Source organism: Nannobrachium achirus, assembly GCF_963921795.1.
Source record: "Nannobrachium achirus genome assembly, chromosome: 24".
Lineage (NCBI taxonomy): Eukaryota > Metazoa > Chordata > Actinopteri > Myctophiformes > Myctophidae > Nannobrachium > Nannobrachium achirus.
The window spans coordinates 31,668,264-31,688,950 of record NC_137831.1 but is presented as its reverse complement, the minus strand read 5'-3'; the positions used below and the strand labels follow the sequence as shown (position 1 = coordinate 31,688,950).

General features: G+C 40.2%; 1 protein-coding gene across 1 annotated transcript; it reads left to right on the top strand.

The window, feature by feature from the left end:
• Positions 1–8,806: 8,806 nt before the first annotated feature.
• Positions 8,807–11,278, top strand: LOC308280220 (growth hormone-inducible transmembrane protein-like; the record flags this gene model as incomplete). Its single annotated transcript, XM_080720482.1, has 3 exons — positions 8,807–8,993; positions 10,490–10,640; positions 11,146–11,278. The coding sequence occupies 3 exons, from the start codon at positions 8,807–8,809 to the stop codon at positions 11,228–11,230; spliced, it is 423 nt and encodes a 140-aa protein (XP_080576608.1). The 3' UTR covers positions 11,231–11,278.
• Between the last annotated feature and the right edge of the window lie 9,409 nt (positions 11,279–20,687).

Below are 20,687 nucleotides of genomic sequence, written 5' to 3'. Positions count from 1 at the left end.
AGAACTTTCTGGTTAGTTTGATTTATGTAGACATGATTATCCTCAAAGTTATTTATATGTATGTTTTGTTAGACGTGTGACGAGCAGACTAGAGCCATTCCGGGTCGGGGTGTGCGTGGTTACACACGCCGGGAGGTACGCATGTCTGTTAATATTGCGACATAGCACAACTGTTTAATGAATGAAATGAATTAGTTCTCACAATGCCTCTGTATCCCGCAGACGGTGCAGTGCGTGCAGCGACGCAAACGTTGAACATTCAGTCTGGGATTCCCTGACCGTCTGTCTGGGTATGTTTCAATGTTTGGGACTAAACTTTGTAAAGTACACTGACTTCAGTTTGCTGGTAATTGTATTGTTTGATGTCAAGTTGCATGCAGAATCTAACTCACAGCTCACTCTTGAGACTAATTCAGTATTTGCTTGTTTCATTACAGAGTGCCTTTATGTCAGACCGCTGTTCTTTTAACCTTTGTTTTTGTATGGTTTTTATTATCTATGCTGCTACTTGAGTTAATGGTATATTGCATATAGTCACCTTTATTGTTACACATCCAAGAAGCAAAGAAACTGAAACTAGTGCAGTGGATTATTGTATTCGGTCACCATTATTGTCACACATCCAAGAAACAAGGGAACTGAAACTAGTAGCCTACAGTTAAGGCAGAAATAAGAGTTGGGGCTTACAGATCTCCCCTTTCAGAGTAGGCCTACTTCAAAGTAGCTCACAGCCATATGATTCTGGCCATTTAGTGGCACTGTTTAACTAGTTCACTTGCTATTGGATGTGACTATTGGTGTTGAACTTCCAACTATATTATCTGATCCAACCCTTCAGTTCACCTATTGCTGGATGTCGTAAACATTGGTGTTTGTGAACGTTGCACAATTCTCCTAAACTGTTAATAAATATAACTTTTTTGCCAACCTTTTGTTATTATTCACTCAAACTGAATACTTACCTTTATGTCCGGGTCTCTCACCCAGTCACCCTGTAATTGAGAGTGGCGTTGTCATATACATGTACAGGAGTGCTTAGCGCCTCCACCTGGTTACAGGAAGTTGAAATGAATGTAAATATTAGTAAAGCAGAAGTTAAAAGTGTGATTTGGGAAAGGGTTAATATAATGTGGCAAGGAAAATGGGACAATGAGGTCAAAGGAAGACATTTCTATAATATTCAAGAGAGTATTCGAGTCAAAAGGTTGGGGAGTGGGAAAAGAAAAGAAGAAATGGTATTGACAAGATTAAGGTTGGGGCATAGTGCTCTAAATAAAACATTGAAGATAATAGGAAAACATCAGAATGGTCTATGTGAGGGATGTCAAGAAGACAAGACAATAGAGCATGTGTTAATGGTGTGCAGAAGCTATGAGACAGAGAGGGAGACATTAAGGGATAAAATGAGGGAATTAGAAGTACAGGAAGTTACCTTAAAGAGTTTGTTAAAAATGGAGAATAGAAAACATGTGAGAGTGTTAATTGAGTTTTTAAAAGAAACAGGATTATTTGATAGAATATAGAGGAAAAAGGACGTATGAATGAGTGTGATTGAGTTTAAGTCTGGTTCATGAAAATGGACCAGAAGGGGGCGGTAATGCACCGGATATACTGGATGCCAACCGCCGTTAAAAACTAAAAAGAAGAAGAAGAAGATCCTTTTTTTTCACGGTTTACGTCTGTATACTAGCCAAAGGTAAGCTAAGCATTTCGCTCCGTCTATTAACCCAAATTAAAAGCTTAAACAATGCTTTTATATAAAAGTCGCCAAAAGTTGCTTGGCAGGGAAGAATATAGTGAGATAGTTGATCTAAAAGTCGCCCGGCGCTAGCTGCTGGAACACATGTAAACTACCAGCTGTTCCGTGGTCTAGCGGTAGCGCGCAGGTTTCATCAACGGGCTCTTATTTTAGCATTTTTATCGTGTTGAAACGAGCAAATGTGCAATATACAGTATTGTGTTGTATTTTCATAACAGCCAGCTAGCTAGCTTGTTAGGCGTTACAGTGTTCTCCTAGACTTACTGTCTTCTTTTTTGTTTTTCTTTACATATCTACTGCATAGTAGCCTACTGTGTTCTATTTGTCTGTCATTCAATGTTATATGAGATACTTCAATGGTTTCCAGTGGAAATAAGCTTAGTCTTTTCATGGATCTCCTTTTAGTAGACCTTGTACCAGTGAACTGTACCGTCATGAAACTGTACCTTTTCCTATGCAAACTTCTAATAAAGTCTTCAATCAAATCAATCCAATACATGTGTAAAGGCTACATTGAAAAACCTGGTTTATTATTACTGTTTAACCAGCTAAATTATTTATCTAATAGAGATGGAATCATGTATTTATTATTACGCAATTGTATGATGTTATCATTGTTATGTATAGTTTTGACCAGTGGTGGTAAAAGTACCCCACACATTGTTTTACTTAGATAAAAGTACTGCAATGTATGTAGAAATACTCATAGCCAAAGTTTAAATAGGGTGATTAATGTATATTTTGTAATAATAATCCAAATCTACAAAATAACTAAAGTCTTCTAATAATTGTAGTGGTGTAAAAATATCAATATTTGTCTCTGGGATGTAGTGGACTTGAAGTAGAAGTAAAAGTGGGTCTACTGGATAAATTGGAAAATACTCCAGTAAAGTAAAACGAACACCTCAAAAAATCTTTTGACGCATTCATTGTGCTTATTTCTTTATTGACAGAGTGATATAGATAGAACACACTGATCGATCATGTTGGTGGCGAGGCTGACATTCCTGCCCATGCTGAGACACGGTGGCACCCTGTCCCCTGCCCTGAGGCGTTGTCCACCCCTGCTAAAGCCTCATCGGGTAATACACAGTAGGGATGGGACGATATGAAAATGTCATATCACGATTATTGTGACAAAATAAATCGCGATTTACGATATTATCGTAATAATCAAAATCCATTATCCTGGGGTGGAACATTTGCCCCCAAAAATAGCTGATCTACAAGCTCACAACGCGTCGCAACGTGACGCGTTGTGAGCTTGGGCAAAGACATTTGTGAGCTTGGGCAAAGACATTTGATAGAGAGTGGAAAAAAAGACTATCAAGTATGTATATTATAAGTACCTTTTACCAATTCACCGTTTGTCAGCCTTCTGATTGGTCCCTGAGACTTAATAAATTAAATCTCCACGATACGATTATTGTGAGAGTTTTCTATCATGATAAACAATAATATCGCGTATCGTCCCATCCCTAACATCTGAGTCATGGTTCACACACAATAGGATTGGCATGCGCTCAACTGGATTATAATGACGGGACAGATTCTCGAACATGCAGAATCAAATAAAGAGAACATCCTCACAAACAACACGTTTTAAATGTATTGCATTTAAACTTTTAATACATAGCAGAAGTCAAACAAACAACAATGTGTTTGACTGCTGCTATGCATTAAAAAAGACATGTTTAAAGTTTAAACGTATTTTGTGAGCACACATGTTATCTGAGTCATCATATAAGCTGCTCAGAGAATACACCCACTTCATCGGTGGTGCTTCCAGAACTGTCCAAGGTGGCCTGCACCCCTTTGGCTTAAAATGAAGACCTCAAGCCAATTCTACAAATGCCATTTCAAATCAGTAGTTGTCACTCTTTCAAGATTTTTCAAAGATGTAAACACAGGGCACTTTTGTCTACATTTGTCGATGAGAATCGAGCCAAATGGGGTAGGGAAACCACTTAATAGTCAGTTGAGAGGTTTCCGGCTCTGTTTTCATCTATGAGGAGGTGGGTGGTGAGCTCTTTGTCTTCATGATTAGATTTATCAGATTATTCATTTATTAGTTAAGGACTTTGATAAGCAATTGCTGATTATTGAACTCGCTGTCTACGCAGTACGCACCTGTCTCTGAGGTGTGCATAAGACCTTGCTTTTCCCTGTGATTATTTAACTCAAAATAGGAATAACAAAGCCTAGGAATGTGCCATGTTATGAACATTTCATATCACGATTATTGTAACAAAAGAAATAGCAATTCACGATATTATCGCGATAATCAAAATCCATTTTCCTGTGGTGGAATATTTGCCCAAAAAATGCAGATCTACAGAGCTTTGTAGATCGGCTATTTTTTGGCAAAGACATTTGACAGAGAGTGAAAAAAGGCTGTATTAAGTACGTATATTATAAGTACCTTTTACCAATTATAGAGCGTTTAAGTGGTACCGGATATGCAGCTCGGCAAATAAAAGGTGAATTGATCCTAGTGCATGACGGAGGACGATAATTTTATCACGATAAACGATAATATCGCTTATCGTCCCATCCCTAATGGAGTGGTCGTGGACCTACAGTATAGATGCCTCATTATATAACCCATAAACACTAACATGGAGCTGAAAAGGCTGACCGTGATCTACAGATGATATGATTTTAATTGAGTTTGCTTTCTTTTTTTTTTATTTCAAAGGAGCTTTATTGGCATGAGAAAACATAACGTTTGCAATGCTAAACCAAGTGTCAAAATATAATACAAATGTCTGCTAATCATCACATGCAGCACCTAGTAACACCTTTCTTGGAAAAAACAGCAGGCATTCACTGTCATAAACAAAGTTGAATTATGCATGCAAAACATGGTGTGTGCCTGTGAATCAACTCAACTGAAGTTGTTAATTCACAGGCACACACAATGTTTCCTGTGGATTTCAGTGTAATCTGGTGCTCAAATGTGTTGCTTTAATCCGTTAAACCGGGAAAGCGTCTGTGTCATTTTCGACTATAGCGTTGGCTATTCTTCATAGCTTTTTATGATTAGATCCATTTTCCCTTCTGGGAGTGAGTTCACGGCACAAAACATTTCCAAATGGGGCTAAATACATAGTTTGAGAACTAAACTACTGATTCAAAAGGCATTTTGTAGAATCTGCCTCAGGTCTTTGTCTAATGCAGGGGTCTTCAACAGGGGGTCTGGGACCCCTAGGGGCTCCTCAGAGTTACTACAGGGGGTCCTCCAAATCTTTGTGATAGAAACCTTTTTTCTCCTTTTTTATATTAACCACTTCAAACCTAGCAGATCTACAAGCTCACAACGCCTCACGCTAAGCTTGTACAGTAGATTGTCTATTTTCGGCAAAGAGCTTTGGTGTAGAAGGGGGAAAAAGAGCAGACTAAGTATACTGAGTGAAAGGTCAAGTTTATTAAGTATTGACCGTTCAAGTGGTTAAATATCTGAAAACACATATCGACATGAATCCAACATACACTGATGATTGTGCTGTCAAAAAGTGAAACTATATTGAATCTATGAAAAGGTTGTGGGGGTCCCTGCTTCATCTCTCTCTCAACTAAGGGGTCCTTGGCCTGAAAACGTTGAATAACCCCTGTCTTAATGGGTTAATCCTCCTGGATAGAAGGGGTTGATAATCATGGCGATCGTGTTCTCATATGACATAATGTAATGTAATAGATCTGACTTGTTCCTTCTCCAGGGCTATTCAACAAATGGCTTCCGTCTGGGGAGGACCACCAGAATGATCCTGGCTGGTGTTGCAGCCGTAGGGCTTGGTGCCGTTTGTTACCATGGACAGAGAAAAGCAATGTAAGTGTTTAACCCATTTAGGCCTGAACACAATATGACGCAATATTTTATGCTTTAAATATAAAAAAAATAGCAGATATACAAGCTCACAGCGTGGCACCGAGTGTCTTTTGAATCCTTCTAAGGTTTTTGGAATGTCAGCAATCTGGCCAGCCATCGTCAAAGAAAAGGTCCTTTTCACTTAACTGGAGCTCAGTTAGTCTGTTCTTTTTTTTTTTTTTTCTAAATTTTTATCCCACAATTTTGTAACCCATTTTTTCACCCAGTGCTAATTGCCTATGTAAACCTGGGGTCTGCTCCTTCTGCCGCGCCTGGGGAGACAACGGACTGACCTCATGCTTCCTTCTATGCATGAGGAGTCCAAGTTGCTTCTTTTCACTTGACAGTGGAGATTTCCCTGGTTTGGACGTAGCGCGTGGAAGGAACACGTTATTCCAACCAGTTCCTTTCCCCTCCATCAGGCGCCCCGGCTGGCCAGGGGGAGGCATTATTGAGACCAGGTTTACGTGCATGTTTTTGTGAGGGCATCAACCCTAGGAGACACGGGGAGAACATGCAAACTCCACACAGAAAGGCCCTATCGCCAACCCCACCTAGGGTGTGGGCACTGATGACGCGGAGGGAGGAACACGCCGCCAGCTCCCACAGCGCCCCCAGTTAGTCTGTTCTTGAGAGACTACTATGTCAGTGGTTCTCAAACATTTTCATGTTAAGGACCCCCAAAATTATATTTATTTGGCCACGGACCCCCATTTCAAAATATCTAGTTCCAGGGGACCACCCAGATGCAAAATCTTTGTTACAAACGTTCGCTTTGAAAATACATATATTCAAAGATTTGCACACATTTTCACGACTTTTTCAAAAATAGCAGATCTACAAGCTCGCAGCGCAGCACTCGGTGCCGCGCTGTGAGCTTGTATATCTGCTATTTTTCACTGGTTAAAGCATTCAATAATTCTAGGCCTAAATGGGTTAACCAATCCCTCCAAGCCCAGTTTTCAGGCTTGGATTGGTACAAATGGATAAAATATATCATACAGAGCACGCACCTCGTGTATAATTCGATATTGTTGTCCTGTTATCTGACTTTCTTTGCTTTTAGTTTCTTTCTATAATATTCAATATTCTGTAACTGCAAAACACTGGGAGCTTGTATGAAAAATAATTTCACTCACTCTTTTACGCCTGTACACTTTTAATGTGACAATGTTAATTTAACGGTATTCTTTTTATTTTGAGAGTGAGCTAAATGGAACCGCCCGTTTGGTTCCACGTTTACACTCTCAGAGTAAAAAAAAAAGGATATATTAACACAACAAACTCTGGATTTGACTGTGTTGTAAGTGTTTGATCTCCTGTTCATTTCAAGGACACATGTTTTGTCTTCTCTGTACAGGATCTGGCCCCCATACGTGAATGAAAGAATCCATCACACCTACGCCTATTTCGCCTGCAGCATTGGCATGGCGGCCTTGTCAGCCGTTGCCGTGAGGAGGACCCCAGCATTGATGGGTCTGATGACGAGGGGCCCTTGGCTGGTAAATCCTTCACTCACTGAATACATAAGGATGCTGGGGTTCACAGGGTTAATGTATGAGTCCCTTTAGAGCAGGGGTTCCCAAACATTTTTGTCTCAGGGCACCCCATAAATATATATTTTTTTAATCCGAGGCACCCCTACATTATAATTTTCATTCCCAGCACCTTATATTTATAGCATATCGTTGTTGTCGGGTGGAAACCTTGTATGTCCAAAACCGTTGTATTTATCATCTATAAAATGTACTAAACTAGTGAAAACAGCAGATCTACAAGCACACAACGCCTCGCATCACTGAAATATGCTTTTAATGACTTATTGGTTAGCCACTTGTTAACTAACTGTAGTTAACCAGGGTCCCTCAGGGCTCTATACTTGGTCCACTTTTTCTCTCTTCAACAAATGTCTTCAGTGAATAGCAGATCTACAAGCTTGTTGGTTAAATATTTTAAACATTCCGAGTAGTCTCAGACTCAGCTGGTTGTCCTGCATTTCTGCTGGTAGTTGTTGACCAGAGTGAGAGTTGCTACAAAGCGAGGAGAACATTGCTGTGGCTCTATTTCATTTGATCCATTCTGAAGTGATAGATGTTTAATAATGAAGGAAAATGTGTGAAATTTCACTCACCCAAGCATATTGTCTGTTATCTGTCACTTTCCCCATACTGGGATACACCAGATCTTTTATGCGCAGCTCAAAATATCAATCTCCATAGAAACGCCTCACTCACTTCCACTCCCCTTTTTTTCCACACACCAAAAGAAAGAAACATTAAATTTTCATTTTAAAGCTAAGATTGTTTTAACAACATTCTGTGGTTAGTTGTTTTTTAATTTTGGACTTGACATAGAAGAAGCTACTGAATAACAATGTATGCAATCAACTGTGCTATAACAGTGGTGACAGGTGTAAATAACCTGACTTGATATATGGATTATTCATTTCTGAATTGCTGTATTTTATACATAGTGTTTGATTACAATAATCTTTATCTAATCCTTTTTTATAACTCAGTTTCTTGCAACTACGTTTCCCGCCTTGTATGGAGCTGACATATTGGTCGGGTCCATATCCTACGAGCAGAGCATACCTAAGCATCTGGCCTGGATCTTGCATGCAGGTAATTTAGATATTTTACTACATTTATTAATCAGTCCTGTATAATATATTGATATTGTGATATGAGATTGATTGATTGATTGAAGAATTTATTAGAAGTTTGCAATAGAAAAAAGTACAGTTTCATGACAGTACAAATCACTGGTACAAGGTCAACTAAAAGGAGATCCTAGAAAGCCGAGGCTTATTTCCACAGGAACCTCACTTTAAGTATCTCATATAACATTGAAAGACAGACGGATAGAACATAGTACTTTATCTAGACTGAGATTTTGGATATACTTGTTACTACTTTTAAAGGCTACATTAACTATTATTCATTTTTATCAAAAGTCCCATTGTGTAAATATTTTGTGGAAGCTCTCATAGAGATAATTGGTCAAAATAACATGTGATTTTGACCATGTTACATTCTCCTTGGTTTTACTTCAATTGAACACTAGATGGCAGTGGCTGCCTACTGTTACTGAAGGCCACAACAGATGAGAGATGCACTCTGAGTGTTGATTTTTATGACCCATTTGTTTGTTTTTCCACTGCTTTGATAAAAGGTGTGATGGGTGCCGTCATCGCCCCCATCACTATTCTGGGAGGACCCACAATGTTGTGGGCTGCGTGGTACACGGCGGGCATTGTGGGTGGCCTGTCTGCGGTGGCCATGTGTGCCCAGAGTGAGGAGTTCCTCCTTGAGGGTGCTGGGCCAGTGGGTATGGGACTCGGACTGAAAATCGTCTACAACATTGGTTAGTGCACCGTTTCCCAAATAGTGGCTCGGGACCCATTTGTGGGTCACGGACACATTTTTATGGGTCCCTTATTATTATTATTATTTTTTTTTTTTATTATTATTTCAAAACATTTTAAAAATACTGTACATTCCCCAAAAAGCTAAGATTTTGTTAATAAAAGATCTAATAAGAAATTCCATGAATTTGAAAACATATGTTTAAGAAATAGTGAAAATAGCCGATCTACAAGCTCACAGCGTGGTGGCCCTCGCACTCTGAGCTTGTAGATCTGCTGTATTCCCTAGTTTGGGTGTACTGGGGCAAATGTCTAATTTCTCTTTTGGGTCATGGGCAAAAATGGAACCACTGGGTTAGTGTTATCAAATTTCATAATTCATTTCCAACACTGCCCTTTGAATTGAATCTGAACTCTGTTTATCTTAGTTCCTTTTTTACAGCATGAAACCATAATGTACACCGTAGGGCTGCAAGCGAACCTTCGGGGATTCGAACGTTCGTTTGTTACGTTGGCAATCGAAGTTCGAAATTAATGGGTTCAGGTTGTTTTCTTTTTTTTTTTCTTCTTTTTTTTACACGAAAAATAATTATCAGAATGTGATAGGCCTATTCAGAAATCATAATATCACAGTAGTAGAGATAGCCAAATACGAAATAAGTTAGGCCTACCGGTAAACAATAAACAGTTAATGGTGACCGTTATAGTAGTTATAAAATGCACCAGAACAGCTTGGAGCGATCAACGACCGTCCTCCGCTCCTGTTTGGGGCCGCGAACCATTACAGCGCCTCGCTGACACACACTTGTTGACAGTAGAGTGAGAGCAGCTGTGTGTGTGTGTGTGTGTGTGTTGGTGTGTGCTCTGAACAGCGAGCGAACACCCAGCCATCCACGCACCCAAAGATTAAACAGCCTTTCTCCTAAGCATGAGCAAAGATGGATTTCATTGCAACCCCCTAAAGGATCTATAATGCGAGTTCTGGGGTTGTAACATCGAGACCAGTTTAGCCCGAACGAGACGCGCTCCGACGCAGTCACCAAGTCTAATCATCATCCGTGCAACTCCGCTATACATTGAGCCTGTCCGTCAACAAACTGTGCAACATTTTCTCCGATTGGGTTGGCTTTTCCAAGTGTTAGCCTAGGTGTTAATGCGGCCACGCATCCACGCGTTTTCAATGGATAAAACAGCGCATTTAAAACATTTCCTACACTGTTTTAGCTGGTTAAAGGTGCAGTACGTTCGATGGTTCGAACGTTCGGTTTTTATTCATTTGAACGAACCATCTAAGGTTCGATAGTCCGTTCGGAAAATCCCCCCGAAGTTCGAATCCCTAAAACAGGGCTAGATTACAGCCCTAGTACACCGTGAAATCCTCATGGTTCCTAAGTGTTACACATGGATCATTTATTTGTGGATGAAACATTTGACTGTCAGTTTTCAGTGTCTGTTATTGTTATTTTCATCCCCTTGTATTTCATGTCCCATCCAGGATCGACGTTCCTGCCCCCCCACCGTGGAGGCATCTACCGGATTGCCATCTTTGGTGGTCTGGTGCTGTTTGCTGGTTTCCTCCTGTTTGACACACAGTTAATGATCAAGAGAGCAGAGACCAGAGACCAGAACTATGACCCCATCGATGCGTACGTGATTTTTTTTATTACTATATACGCATGAATTAAAGTTCTCAGTTGCCACAACTGATTTCAGTAATTCGGATTCCATAGAAGCCAGCATGTCTTCTATGGAAGCATGTTGCACAGCGAAAATTGCAGATCTACAAGCATTTTTGGTCACTATTTTAAGATTAGGGCATTTGAAGTGGTCAAACTAGCAATATCATTCAGAAGCATCCTCCATAAAATCTTAATGGTCTGGTATATTTCATATAGAAACAAAGGCTCAATTTATTGTTACTGTACATCTTGTGTACAAAGAGTAAAACATATTTTTGTGTGTGTGGATTGTGGAAGTGGGGGATCCTTTCATACACAAATCGCGCACATTAGGACTTGGTCATACAAATATTTTAAGACGTGAGATTACATTTTCCTTTAATAGAGTACTAGTAACTATCTAATCTGATCTCTGACACATGGGAGGGGGGGATGGATCTTTCATTTATTTGTATCTTGTCTTTCCATACAGCTGCTTGAATATTTACACGGACACGTTGGAAATATTCAAGAATCTGGCGATGATTCTGGCAGGCCCTGATGAGAGGAAGAAATGAGTGTCACCTGAGAGATGCAAGAAAATCACACCTGTGTGAACTGAGCGGTGGTCGTGCATAACCCCCCCCCCCCCGTGTGTGTGTGTGTGTGTGTGTGTGTGTGTGTGTGTGTGTGTGTGTGTGTGTGTGTGTGTGTGTGTGTGTGTGTGTGTGTGTGTGTGTGTGTGTGTGTGTGTGTGTGTGTGTGTGTGTGTGTGTGTGTGTGTGTGTGTGTGTCTGGTCGCTCAAAAAGGAAACGTATACCCGTATACGTATTGAACATACTGTACATATGCTGACCACATCTCTGTTCTGTTGATGTTCCTGCTGCTGTATATTAGATTGTACTTCTGACCAAAATGTTTCAGTCACTGAATATATTTTATTATAGCAGTATTTGACACAGTGCCAGTTTAATTACTATGGTCCAGTTTTTGTTTCATTTAAATTTGTAAATTTGGTTAGTTGGGTCCATTTATGTTGACAGCTTATTATTGCATGTGAAATGTTACATCGCTGCTTTTTGTACCTTGTATCGATTGACTTTTAGATGTCTTTTTAGTGAAAGTAGTCTGGTAGTCTGTGGGTTTTATAAATATTGAACCAATAAAAGGTTTTAACAGGATCTTGTGACTAAATAACTACAGTGGATCCATTGGAACATTCCATTTCTAACAGTAACAGTTTCGTACATGCTTTACAAGGTTTCCACCCAAAAGCGATGACATGCTATTTGGATGTCACATTTTTTCATTCTCATTTTTCACTCGACTCAATAAAAATAATCCCATACAACATACTAGTTTCATTATTTATTAGTAAGTCATCCACAAAATCTGTCCAACAGACACAAATAAAAAATGAAGCATGGTATTAGCATTCTTTCACTGTACAGTCTGTAGATCAACAAAAAGCAAAAGGAAGCCGCAGAGGGCCTTGCCATTTCACAAAGAACCTCTGTGATGGTGATGGATGGCTCACCAACAATTCTACCACAAACTTGTGACTGTTGCAATGTTGGCTGTATCTTTTTCCACATTTACTGTATGTAAACACTCACATAGACACTCCCATGGTTACAGGATAGGTGGGCACAGTGTCCACTATTTCAGGTGCCCACATGTCCCTAGTGCCCACTCGTCCAAGGTGTCCATAATGTTTTGGTGCTCACCTATCTGTTATCTACCAGAGCACTTCTACTTCTTGGGGTTGGGAGGTTCCACATCACCTTTTCACCCAGACCTTTAATCCAGACCTTTAATTAAGAGATGAAAAGGTGCGTTATTTCCCAGGTCATCTTCTAGCCCAGGTGGAGCTGATGTGATGCGTGTCTGAGGTCAACAAGTCTCTGAAGTGCATTAATGTCTTGATCTGAACAAACTTGACACCTTGAACACCTGTGAAAAGGAGCTTGTAGATCTGCTATTTCCACTAGTTTGACTTTTTTTTTTTAAGTATATGAACATTTTTCAACATGGAAACGATTATGACTTATGAAAAATAATCACGATTATTTCAAAAAAAATCACGATTAGACGATTATGTAATAATTGTGACAGCCCTAGACAGTAGTCAACTTCAATCTAAAATAGTCATTAATTGTATTAGCTGCAGATGTGTTGCTTCCATCACAGTGAACTATAATGTCAGTCAGTCATGCTGCAGCCTGCCATGTTTTTACCCTTCTGAAGTTTTTTACCCGACTACAAGATCAGCCTATGGTTTCATGATGGTTGTTTGATGTTGATAACAGGTGGAATGTATTGGTCAGGCTCAACCAGAATGCTCATTTAACTTATGAACACATGTTCATGAGTTAGAAATTGATAAATTAGCACTTAAGGATTTTACTGTGTAGTTCAGCTGGCTACCTGACAAAGTCATGTAGGCCTCCTATACACTAAAATATTGAGTGTTCATACAGGATTTTACAGTGCAAGAGTATGGTTTCTCGTGTACCATTCCACTGTGGTGTTGGCATTGGCAACAACCAGCTGATAAAATTTCATTTCTAAAACAAATACCCTTCATGTCATCTTGTTCTACAGGTTTTGACAGCCATTGGGGCAGAGCCTGCAAGAGTATAGAATTGTGAAATTAAATTGATTACTCTCATGACAGAACAATTTCAGAAAACAAATTGTGTTTTGGCAAAGATCATTCCTGGTACACATAACACTTTTGATCATCCTTTTACATAAAAGAGAATAACATTTTTAATAATTTGGTCATGTTATATAATTAATGTCCTATGTGTGCAATTACCAAGAGATGTGCAAAATGATTTTAACCTGCAAATATTCAAACCGGAGAGAGCAAACATCTACTTTTCGGCCAAGACAGAATCACCACTTGGCCTGAGGGGATATTGCACTTATGAGCTTCAGGCAGTATGTGTCCTACCCAACACCAGGGTCTCCATTTCTCAAAGGAAGAGTAGCCGGGACCACCTCCAACCACTGCAGACATGCTAGTTACAGTATAGTATATTGAATTAACATACTCTTGCCACACAGATTGTTTTATTCATTAAAATAAGTTCCAGATTGCAGCATAATATTATGCTGATTAATGAATTGAAATCCTAAAGTTAGAGATGGATAACGCATGGATAAAAGGAAAATTAAATCTGTCATGTTTTTATGACCAAGTTAGTAACCGAAAATAGCCTATCTGCAAGCTCTCCATGCGTCGCAGACTGAAGATAGGCTATTTTATGCTGCACAATAGAAGACATGCTGGCTTCTGTGGAACCCAAAGATGTGGCGTATGGCATGGATTTCTACAGAGAGGGCAATTCTTTCAACATAAGATGCTGCATCCAAGTTCAGGAGACTTTGGACAAGGCAATTCTCTTGAATGCCACCTTCAGGTATGACATAGAAAGAGGGCATTTGCATTTATTTCACCAAAGTGAAAACTGCATTCATGGTCTGGAGAGGGCACTTTTTACAGACGGGTAAAAGGGAAGGGGCTCAAGCCCCCTTTGATGTCTATTGTGTGCACGTGCCTGGTTGACTGGTTCATCCTCTGGGAATAAAGCGCAGGTTGATGGGTTGTGCTGGGATGAGCAGGGTCCTGGTCTTGGCCTGTACACTAGGGGCCCCCTCCTCTGGATGAACCTCATAGTGCTGCATCAGCTGAAGAAGGAGAAGAAGAATGGTGTCACATTGCTACTTGTGTGGAGCACCTGAAGCAAAGCTGGTTTACAACAGGGGTTTTCTAACTTTTTTTGACTCCGAGCACCCCCGTAAATGACTTTTTCATCCACGGCACCCCTGAATTACACTGTTCATTTTTAGAATCGTACATCATATTACGCTACGTAAATATGCACATCTTTCCACCTGAGATAAGGTACTGTATGTCTGAGAATAACGTTATACTTGACGTTTAACCACTTGAACCCCAGCAGGCTAATCTGCGGGTAAGGTTCACCAAAAATAGCCGATCTACAAGCTCATAACGTGCTACGTTGTGACAAGTTGTGAGCTTGTAGATCGGCTATTTTTGGTGAAGAGAGTTGGCTGCAAATCAGGTCTGTTTTACTAACCATAGTGAAGTGATATTGATGAATTCCAAATATTATCAAATTATTCTGAGGCACCCCTGGACTACATCTCATTAGTCCTACTTTGGTTAGGGTTAGGTTTTAGGGTTATAGGTTTAGGCATAGTTTTACTGAGGTTAGGGTTTGGGTTAGGTTTAGGCATAGTTTTACTGAGGTTAGGTTTAGGTTTAGGCATAGTATTTTTCACCAGGTTAACATTCACTAGATTCGGACTAATGGGATGTAGGAACAATGAGATTGTCGGACGAATGCCATGGCACCGGACTGGCATCACGGCACCCACTTTGGGAATCCCTGATTTAAAAAATAGTGGAAATAGCCGATCTACAAACTCACAAATTGTCGCTCTGCGATGCTTTGTGAGCTTGTAGATCTGCTATTCCCACAATTTTTGAAAATGTTTGAAAATATATGAACATTTTTCAACATGGAAACGGTTATGACGATTTTTACATAAATTGTGACAGGCCTATGTGTTATGTGTGTGTGTGTGTGTGTGTGTGTGTGGTTATTTTCTCCATTTCTGTCACCCACTCACCCTGGAGAGAGCAAAGTATATCTCCATCTCGGCCACCCTCTTGCCCACACAAGCGCGCATTCCGACCCCGAAGGGAATGAAGCTGTAGGGGTGGTGCTGGAAGCCACCGGCCCCTCCGTCGCGGAGCCAGCGCTCTGGGATGAAGCTCTCCGCGTTGGGGAACTCTTCCTTGTCGTGACTGGCCGCGTAGTGGCACAGATGGAACTGGGTCTGAGTGGTCACAGGGGACAAGAGGCAGTGATGGAAAAAGTGTTCACATTCTTTTACTTAAAGGAGTAGGTCACCCACAAAATGACTTTTTCTATGAATTACTCTTGCCATGGAGACTTGAATTCAATAATGTTTTTTTTTGTAGTAAATGTTTGAGGAGGGCCCCCATCCGGAATCAATGCTGGTACATTTATTCAAATTATTGTCTTAGGAATGCGGAAATCAAAAATATTATTGAATCAATAAAAAAGTCATTTTGGGGGAGAACTAGTCCTTTAAGTAAAAGTATCAATACTGCAAAGTAGAATTACAAGTCTGGGTTTAAAAATGTACTAAAAGTACAGAATATTGGTATCAAAATGCCCTTAAAGAGGTGGTGCCATAGTTTTGTAGCCAACAGCCAGCTGTGGGTCAGGCACCAAAACGGTTTGCAGCGGCCCTGTCCCCTCCCCTTTTACCATTCACCCAACACTGTGGGTGTGGGTGGTTAACTTCAGCTGGGTCACCACCCGCCTGAAAACCAGGCATACTTAATGAACTGATGGGTGTGGCCACATAAAAACGTAATTTTAACTCTTTCTGTACACTTCTTTTTTTTTATCTTCTGCTTGTACTACTTCTGTCTGTCTCTTTGTTCCCGAGATGACAATATTTTCTCCCCGTCATAATTGTGGCCTTGACCTTTAAGTGCATTTGGGTCCCCATCTGGAATCAATGGGGGTAAATTTACTATAATCAAATTTTTGTCTTATAGCCCGGGAAATTAGTACAACAATTGTTCACTTTGTGATACAAGCACGAAATTTTGCACAAAGTTCCCTCTGGACCTACTTTTCCCAAAAAGCACGTTAGCCACTCAATTTATTTAAAAAAGGGTTGGGGTCCCATTGACTTTCTATACAGTAAAATAATACAAAACAAATTATCTGTTTTAAGTAGCATGTGAGGGGTCAAACTAGGGGTTTTTCATGATCCTGAATCCAATTTCATCCACGGCACCCCTGAATTACACTGTTCATTTATAGAAGCGCACATCATATTACGCTATGTAAACATGCACATATTTCCACCTGAGATGTATGTCTGATAACGTTATACAAATAACGTTATACTTGATGTTTAACCACTTGAACCCGAGCATCCCTATTCTGCGGCGAAGGTTCACCAAACATAGCCGATCTACAAGCTCACTACGTGTCACGTATTGTGACGCGTTGTGAGCTTGTAGATCGGCTATATTTGGTGAAGAGAGTTGGCTGCAAATCAGGTCTGTTTTACTAACCATAGTGAAGTGATATTGATGAATTCCAAATATTATCAAATTATTCTGAGGCACCCCTGGACTACATCTCATTAGTCCTACTTTGGTTAGGGTTAGGTTTTAGGGTTATAGGTTTAGGCATAGTTTTACTGAGGTTAGGGTTTGGGTTAGGTTTAGGCATAGTGTTACTGATGTTAGGTTTAGGTTTAGGCATAGTATTATTCACCAGGTTAACATTCACTAGATTCGGACTAATGGGATGTAGGAACAATGAGATTGTCGGACGAATGCCATGGCACCGGACTGGCATCACGGCACCCACTTTGGGAATCCCTGATTTAAAAAATAGTGGAAATAGCCGATCTACAAACTCACAAATTGTCGCTCTGCGATGCTTTGTGAGCTTGTAGATCTGCTATTCCCACAATTTTTGAAAATGTTTGAAAATATATGAAAATTTTTCAACATGGAAACGGTTATGACGATTTTTACATAAATTGTGACAGGCCTATGTGTTATGTGTGTGTGTGTGTGTGTGTGTGTGTGTGTGTGTGTGTGTGTGTGTGTGTGTGGTTATTTTCTCCATTTCTGTCACCCACTCACCCTGGAGAGAGCAAAGTATATCTCCATCTCGGCCACCCTCTTGCCCACACAAGCGCGCACTCCGACCCCGAAGGGAATGAAGCTGTAGGGGTGGTGCTGGAAGCCACCGGCCCCTCCGTCGCGGAGCCAGCGCTCTGGGATGAAGCTCTCCGCGTTGGGGAACTCTTCCTTGTCGTGACTGGCCGCGTAGTGGCACAGATGGAACTGGGTCTGAGTGGTCACAGGGGACAAGAGGCAGTGATGGAAAAAGTGTTCACATTCTTTTACTTAAAGGAGTAGGTCACCCACAAAATGACTTTTTCTATGAATTACTCTTGCCATGGAGACTTGAATTCAATAATGTTTTTTTTTGTAGTAAATGTTTGAGGAGGGCCCCCATCCGGAATCAATGCTGGTACATTTATTCAAATTATTGTCTTAGGAATGCGGAAATCAAAAATATTATTGAATCAATAAAAAAGTCATTTTGGGGGAGAACTAGTCCTTTAAGTAAAAGTATCAATACTGCAAAGTAGAATTACAAGTCTGGGTTTAAAAATGTACTAAAAGTACAGAATATTGGTATCAAAATGCCCTTAAAGAGGTGGTGCCATAGTTTTGTAGCCAACAGCCAGCTGTGGGTCAGGCACCAAAACGGTTTGCAGCGGCCCTGTCCCCTCCCCTTTTACCATTCACCCAACACTGTGGGTGTGGGTGGTTAACTTCAGCTGGGTCACCACCCGCCTGAAAACCAGGCATACTTAAAGGAGCTATAGTCAACTTTTTCTTGAAAAACGGATGCTAAAATAAAAATAATGTTTCGAAAATATTTTATAAAAAAATAAGCTTCATATATGTGTTTCAATAAAAGAAATGACCACAAAAAGCGGAAAAATAATGATAACATAATCATTTTGGTCCTTTGTTTACATTTACAGGGTCCGAAAAATGTAAACAAAGGGCCAAAATGATTATTTTATCTTTATTTTTCCGCTTTTTGTGGTCATTTTTTAATTGAAACACATATATGAAGCTTATTTTTTTATAAAATATTTTCGAAACATTATTTTTATTTTAGCATCCGTTTTTCAAGAAAAAGTTGACTATAGCTCCTTTAATGAACTGATGGGTGTGGCCACATAAAAACGTAATTTTAACTCTTTCTGTACACTTCTTTTTTTTTATCTTCTGCTTGTACTACTTCTGTCTGTCTCTTTGTTCCCGAGATGACAATATTTTCTCCCCGTCATAATTGTGGCCTTGACCTTTAAGTGCATTTGGGTCCCCATCTGGAATCAATGGGGGTAAATTTACTATAATCAAATTTTTGTCTTATAGCCCGGGAAATTAGTACAACAATTGTTCACTTTGTGATACAAGCACGAAATTTTGCACAAAGTTCCCTCTGGACCTACTTTTCCCAAAAAGCACGTTAGCCACTCAATTTATTTAAAAAAGGGTTGGGGTCCCATTGACTTTCTATACAGTAAAATAATACAAAACAAATTATCTGTTTTAAGTAGCATGTGAGGGGTCAAACTAGGGGTTTTTCATGATCCTGAATCCAATTTCATCCACGGCACCCCTGAATTACACTGTTCATTTATAGAAGCGCACATCATATTACGCTATGTAAACATGCACATATTTCCACCTGAGATGTATGTCTGATAACGTTATACAAATAACGTTATACTTGATGTTTAACCACTTGAACCCGAGCATCCCTATTCTGCGGCGAAGGTTCACCAAACATAGCCGATCTACAAGCTCACTACGTGTCACGTATTGTGACGCGTTGTGAGCTTGTAGATCGGCTATATTTGGTGAAGAGAGTTGGCTGCAAATCAGGTCTGTTTTACTAACCATAGTGAAGTGATATTGATGAATTCCAAATATTATCAAATTATTCTGAGGCACCCCTGGACTACATCTCATTAGTCCTACTTTGGTTAGGGTTAGGTTTTAGGGTTATAGGTTTAGGCATAGTTTTACTGAGGTTAGGGTTTGGGTTAGGTTTAGGCATAGTTTTACTGATGTTAGGTTTAGGTTTAGGCATAGTATTATTCACCAGGTTAACATTCACTAGATTCGGACTAATGGGATGTAGGAACAATGAGATTGTCGGACGAATGCCATGGCACCGGACTGGCATCACGGCACCCACTTTGGGAATCCCTGATTTAAAAAATAGTGGAAATAGCCGATCTACAAACTCACAAATTGTCGCTCTGCGATGCTTTGTGAGCTTGTAGATCTGCTATTCCCACAATTTTTGAAAATGTTTGAAAATATATGAAAATTTTTCAACATGGAAACGGTTATGACGATTTTTACATAAATTGTGACAGGCCTATGTGTTATGTGTGTGTGTGTGTGTGTGTGTGTGTGTGTGTGTGTGTGTGTGTGTGTGTGTGTGGTTATTTTCTCCATTTCTGTCACCCACTCACCCTGGAGAGAGCAAAGTATATCTCCATCTCGGCCACCCTCTTGCCCACACAAGCGCGCACTCCGACCCCGAAGGGAATGAAGCTGTAGGGGTGGTGCTGGAAGCCACCGGCCCCTCCGTCGCGGAGCCAGCGCTCTGGGATGAAGCTCTCCGCGTTGGGGAACTCTTCCTTGTCGTGACTGGCCGCGTAGTGGCACAGATGGAACTGGGTCTGAGTGGTCACAGGGGACAAGAGGCAGTGATGGAAAAAGTGTTCACATTCTTTTACTTAAAGGAGTAGGTCACCCACAAAATGACTTTTTCTATGAATTACTCTTGCCATGGAGACTTGAATTCAATAATGTTTTTTTTTGTAGTAAATGTTTGAGGAGGGCCCCCATCCGGAATCAATGCTGGTACATTTATTCAAATTATTGTCTTAGGAATGCGGAAATCAAAAATATTATTGAATCAATAAAAAAGTCATTTTGGGGGAGAACTAGTCCTTTAAGTAAAAGTATCAATACTGCAAAGTAGAATTACAAGTCTGGGTTTAAAAATGTACTAAAAGTACAGAATATTGGTATCAAAATGCCCTTAAAGAGGTGGTGCCATAGTTTTGTAGCCAACAGCCAGCTGTGGGTCAGGCACCAAAACGGTTTGCAGCGGCCCTGTCCCCTCCCCTTTTACCATTCACCCAACACTGTGGGTGTGGGTGGTTAACTTCAGCTGGGTCACCACCCGCCTGAAAACCAGGCATACTTAATGAACTGATGGGTGTGGCCACATAAAAACGTAATTTTAACTCTTTCTGTACACTTCTTTTTTTTTATCTTCTGCTTGTACTACTTCTGTCTGTCTCTTTGTTCCCGAGATGACAATATTTTC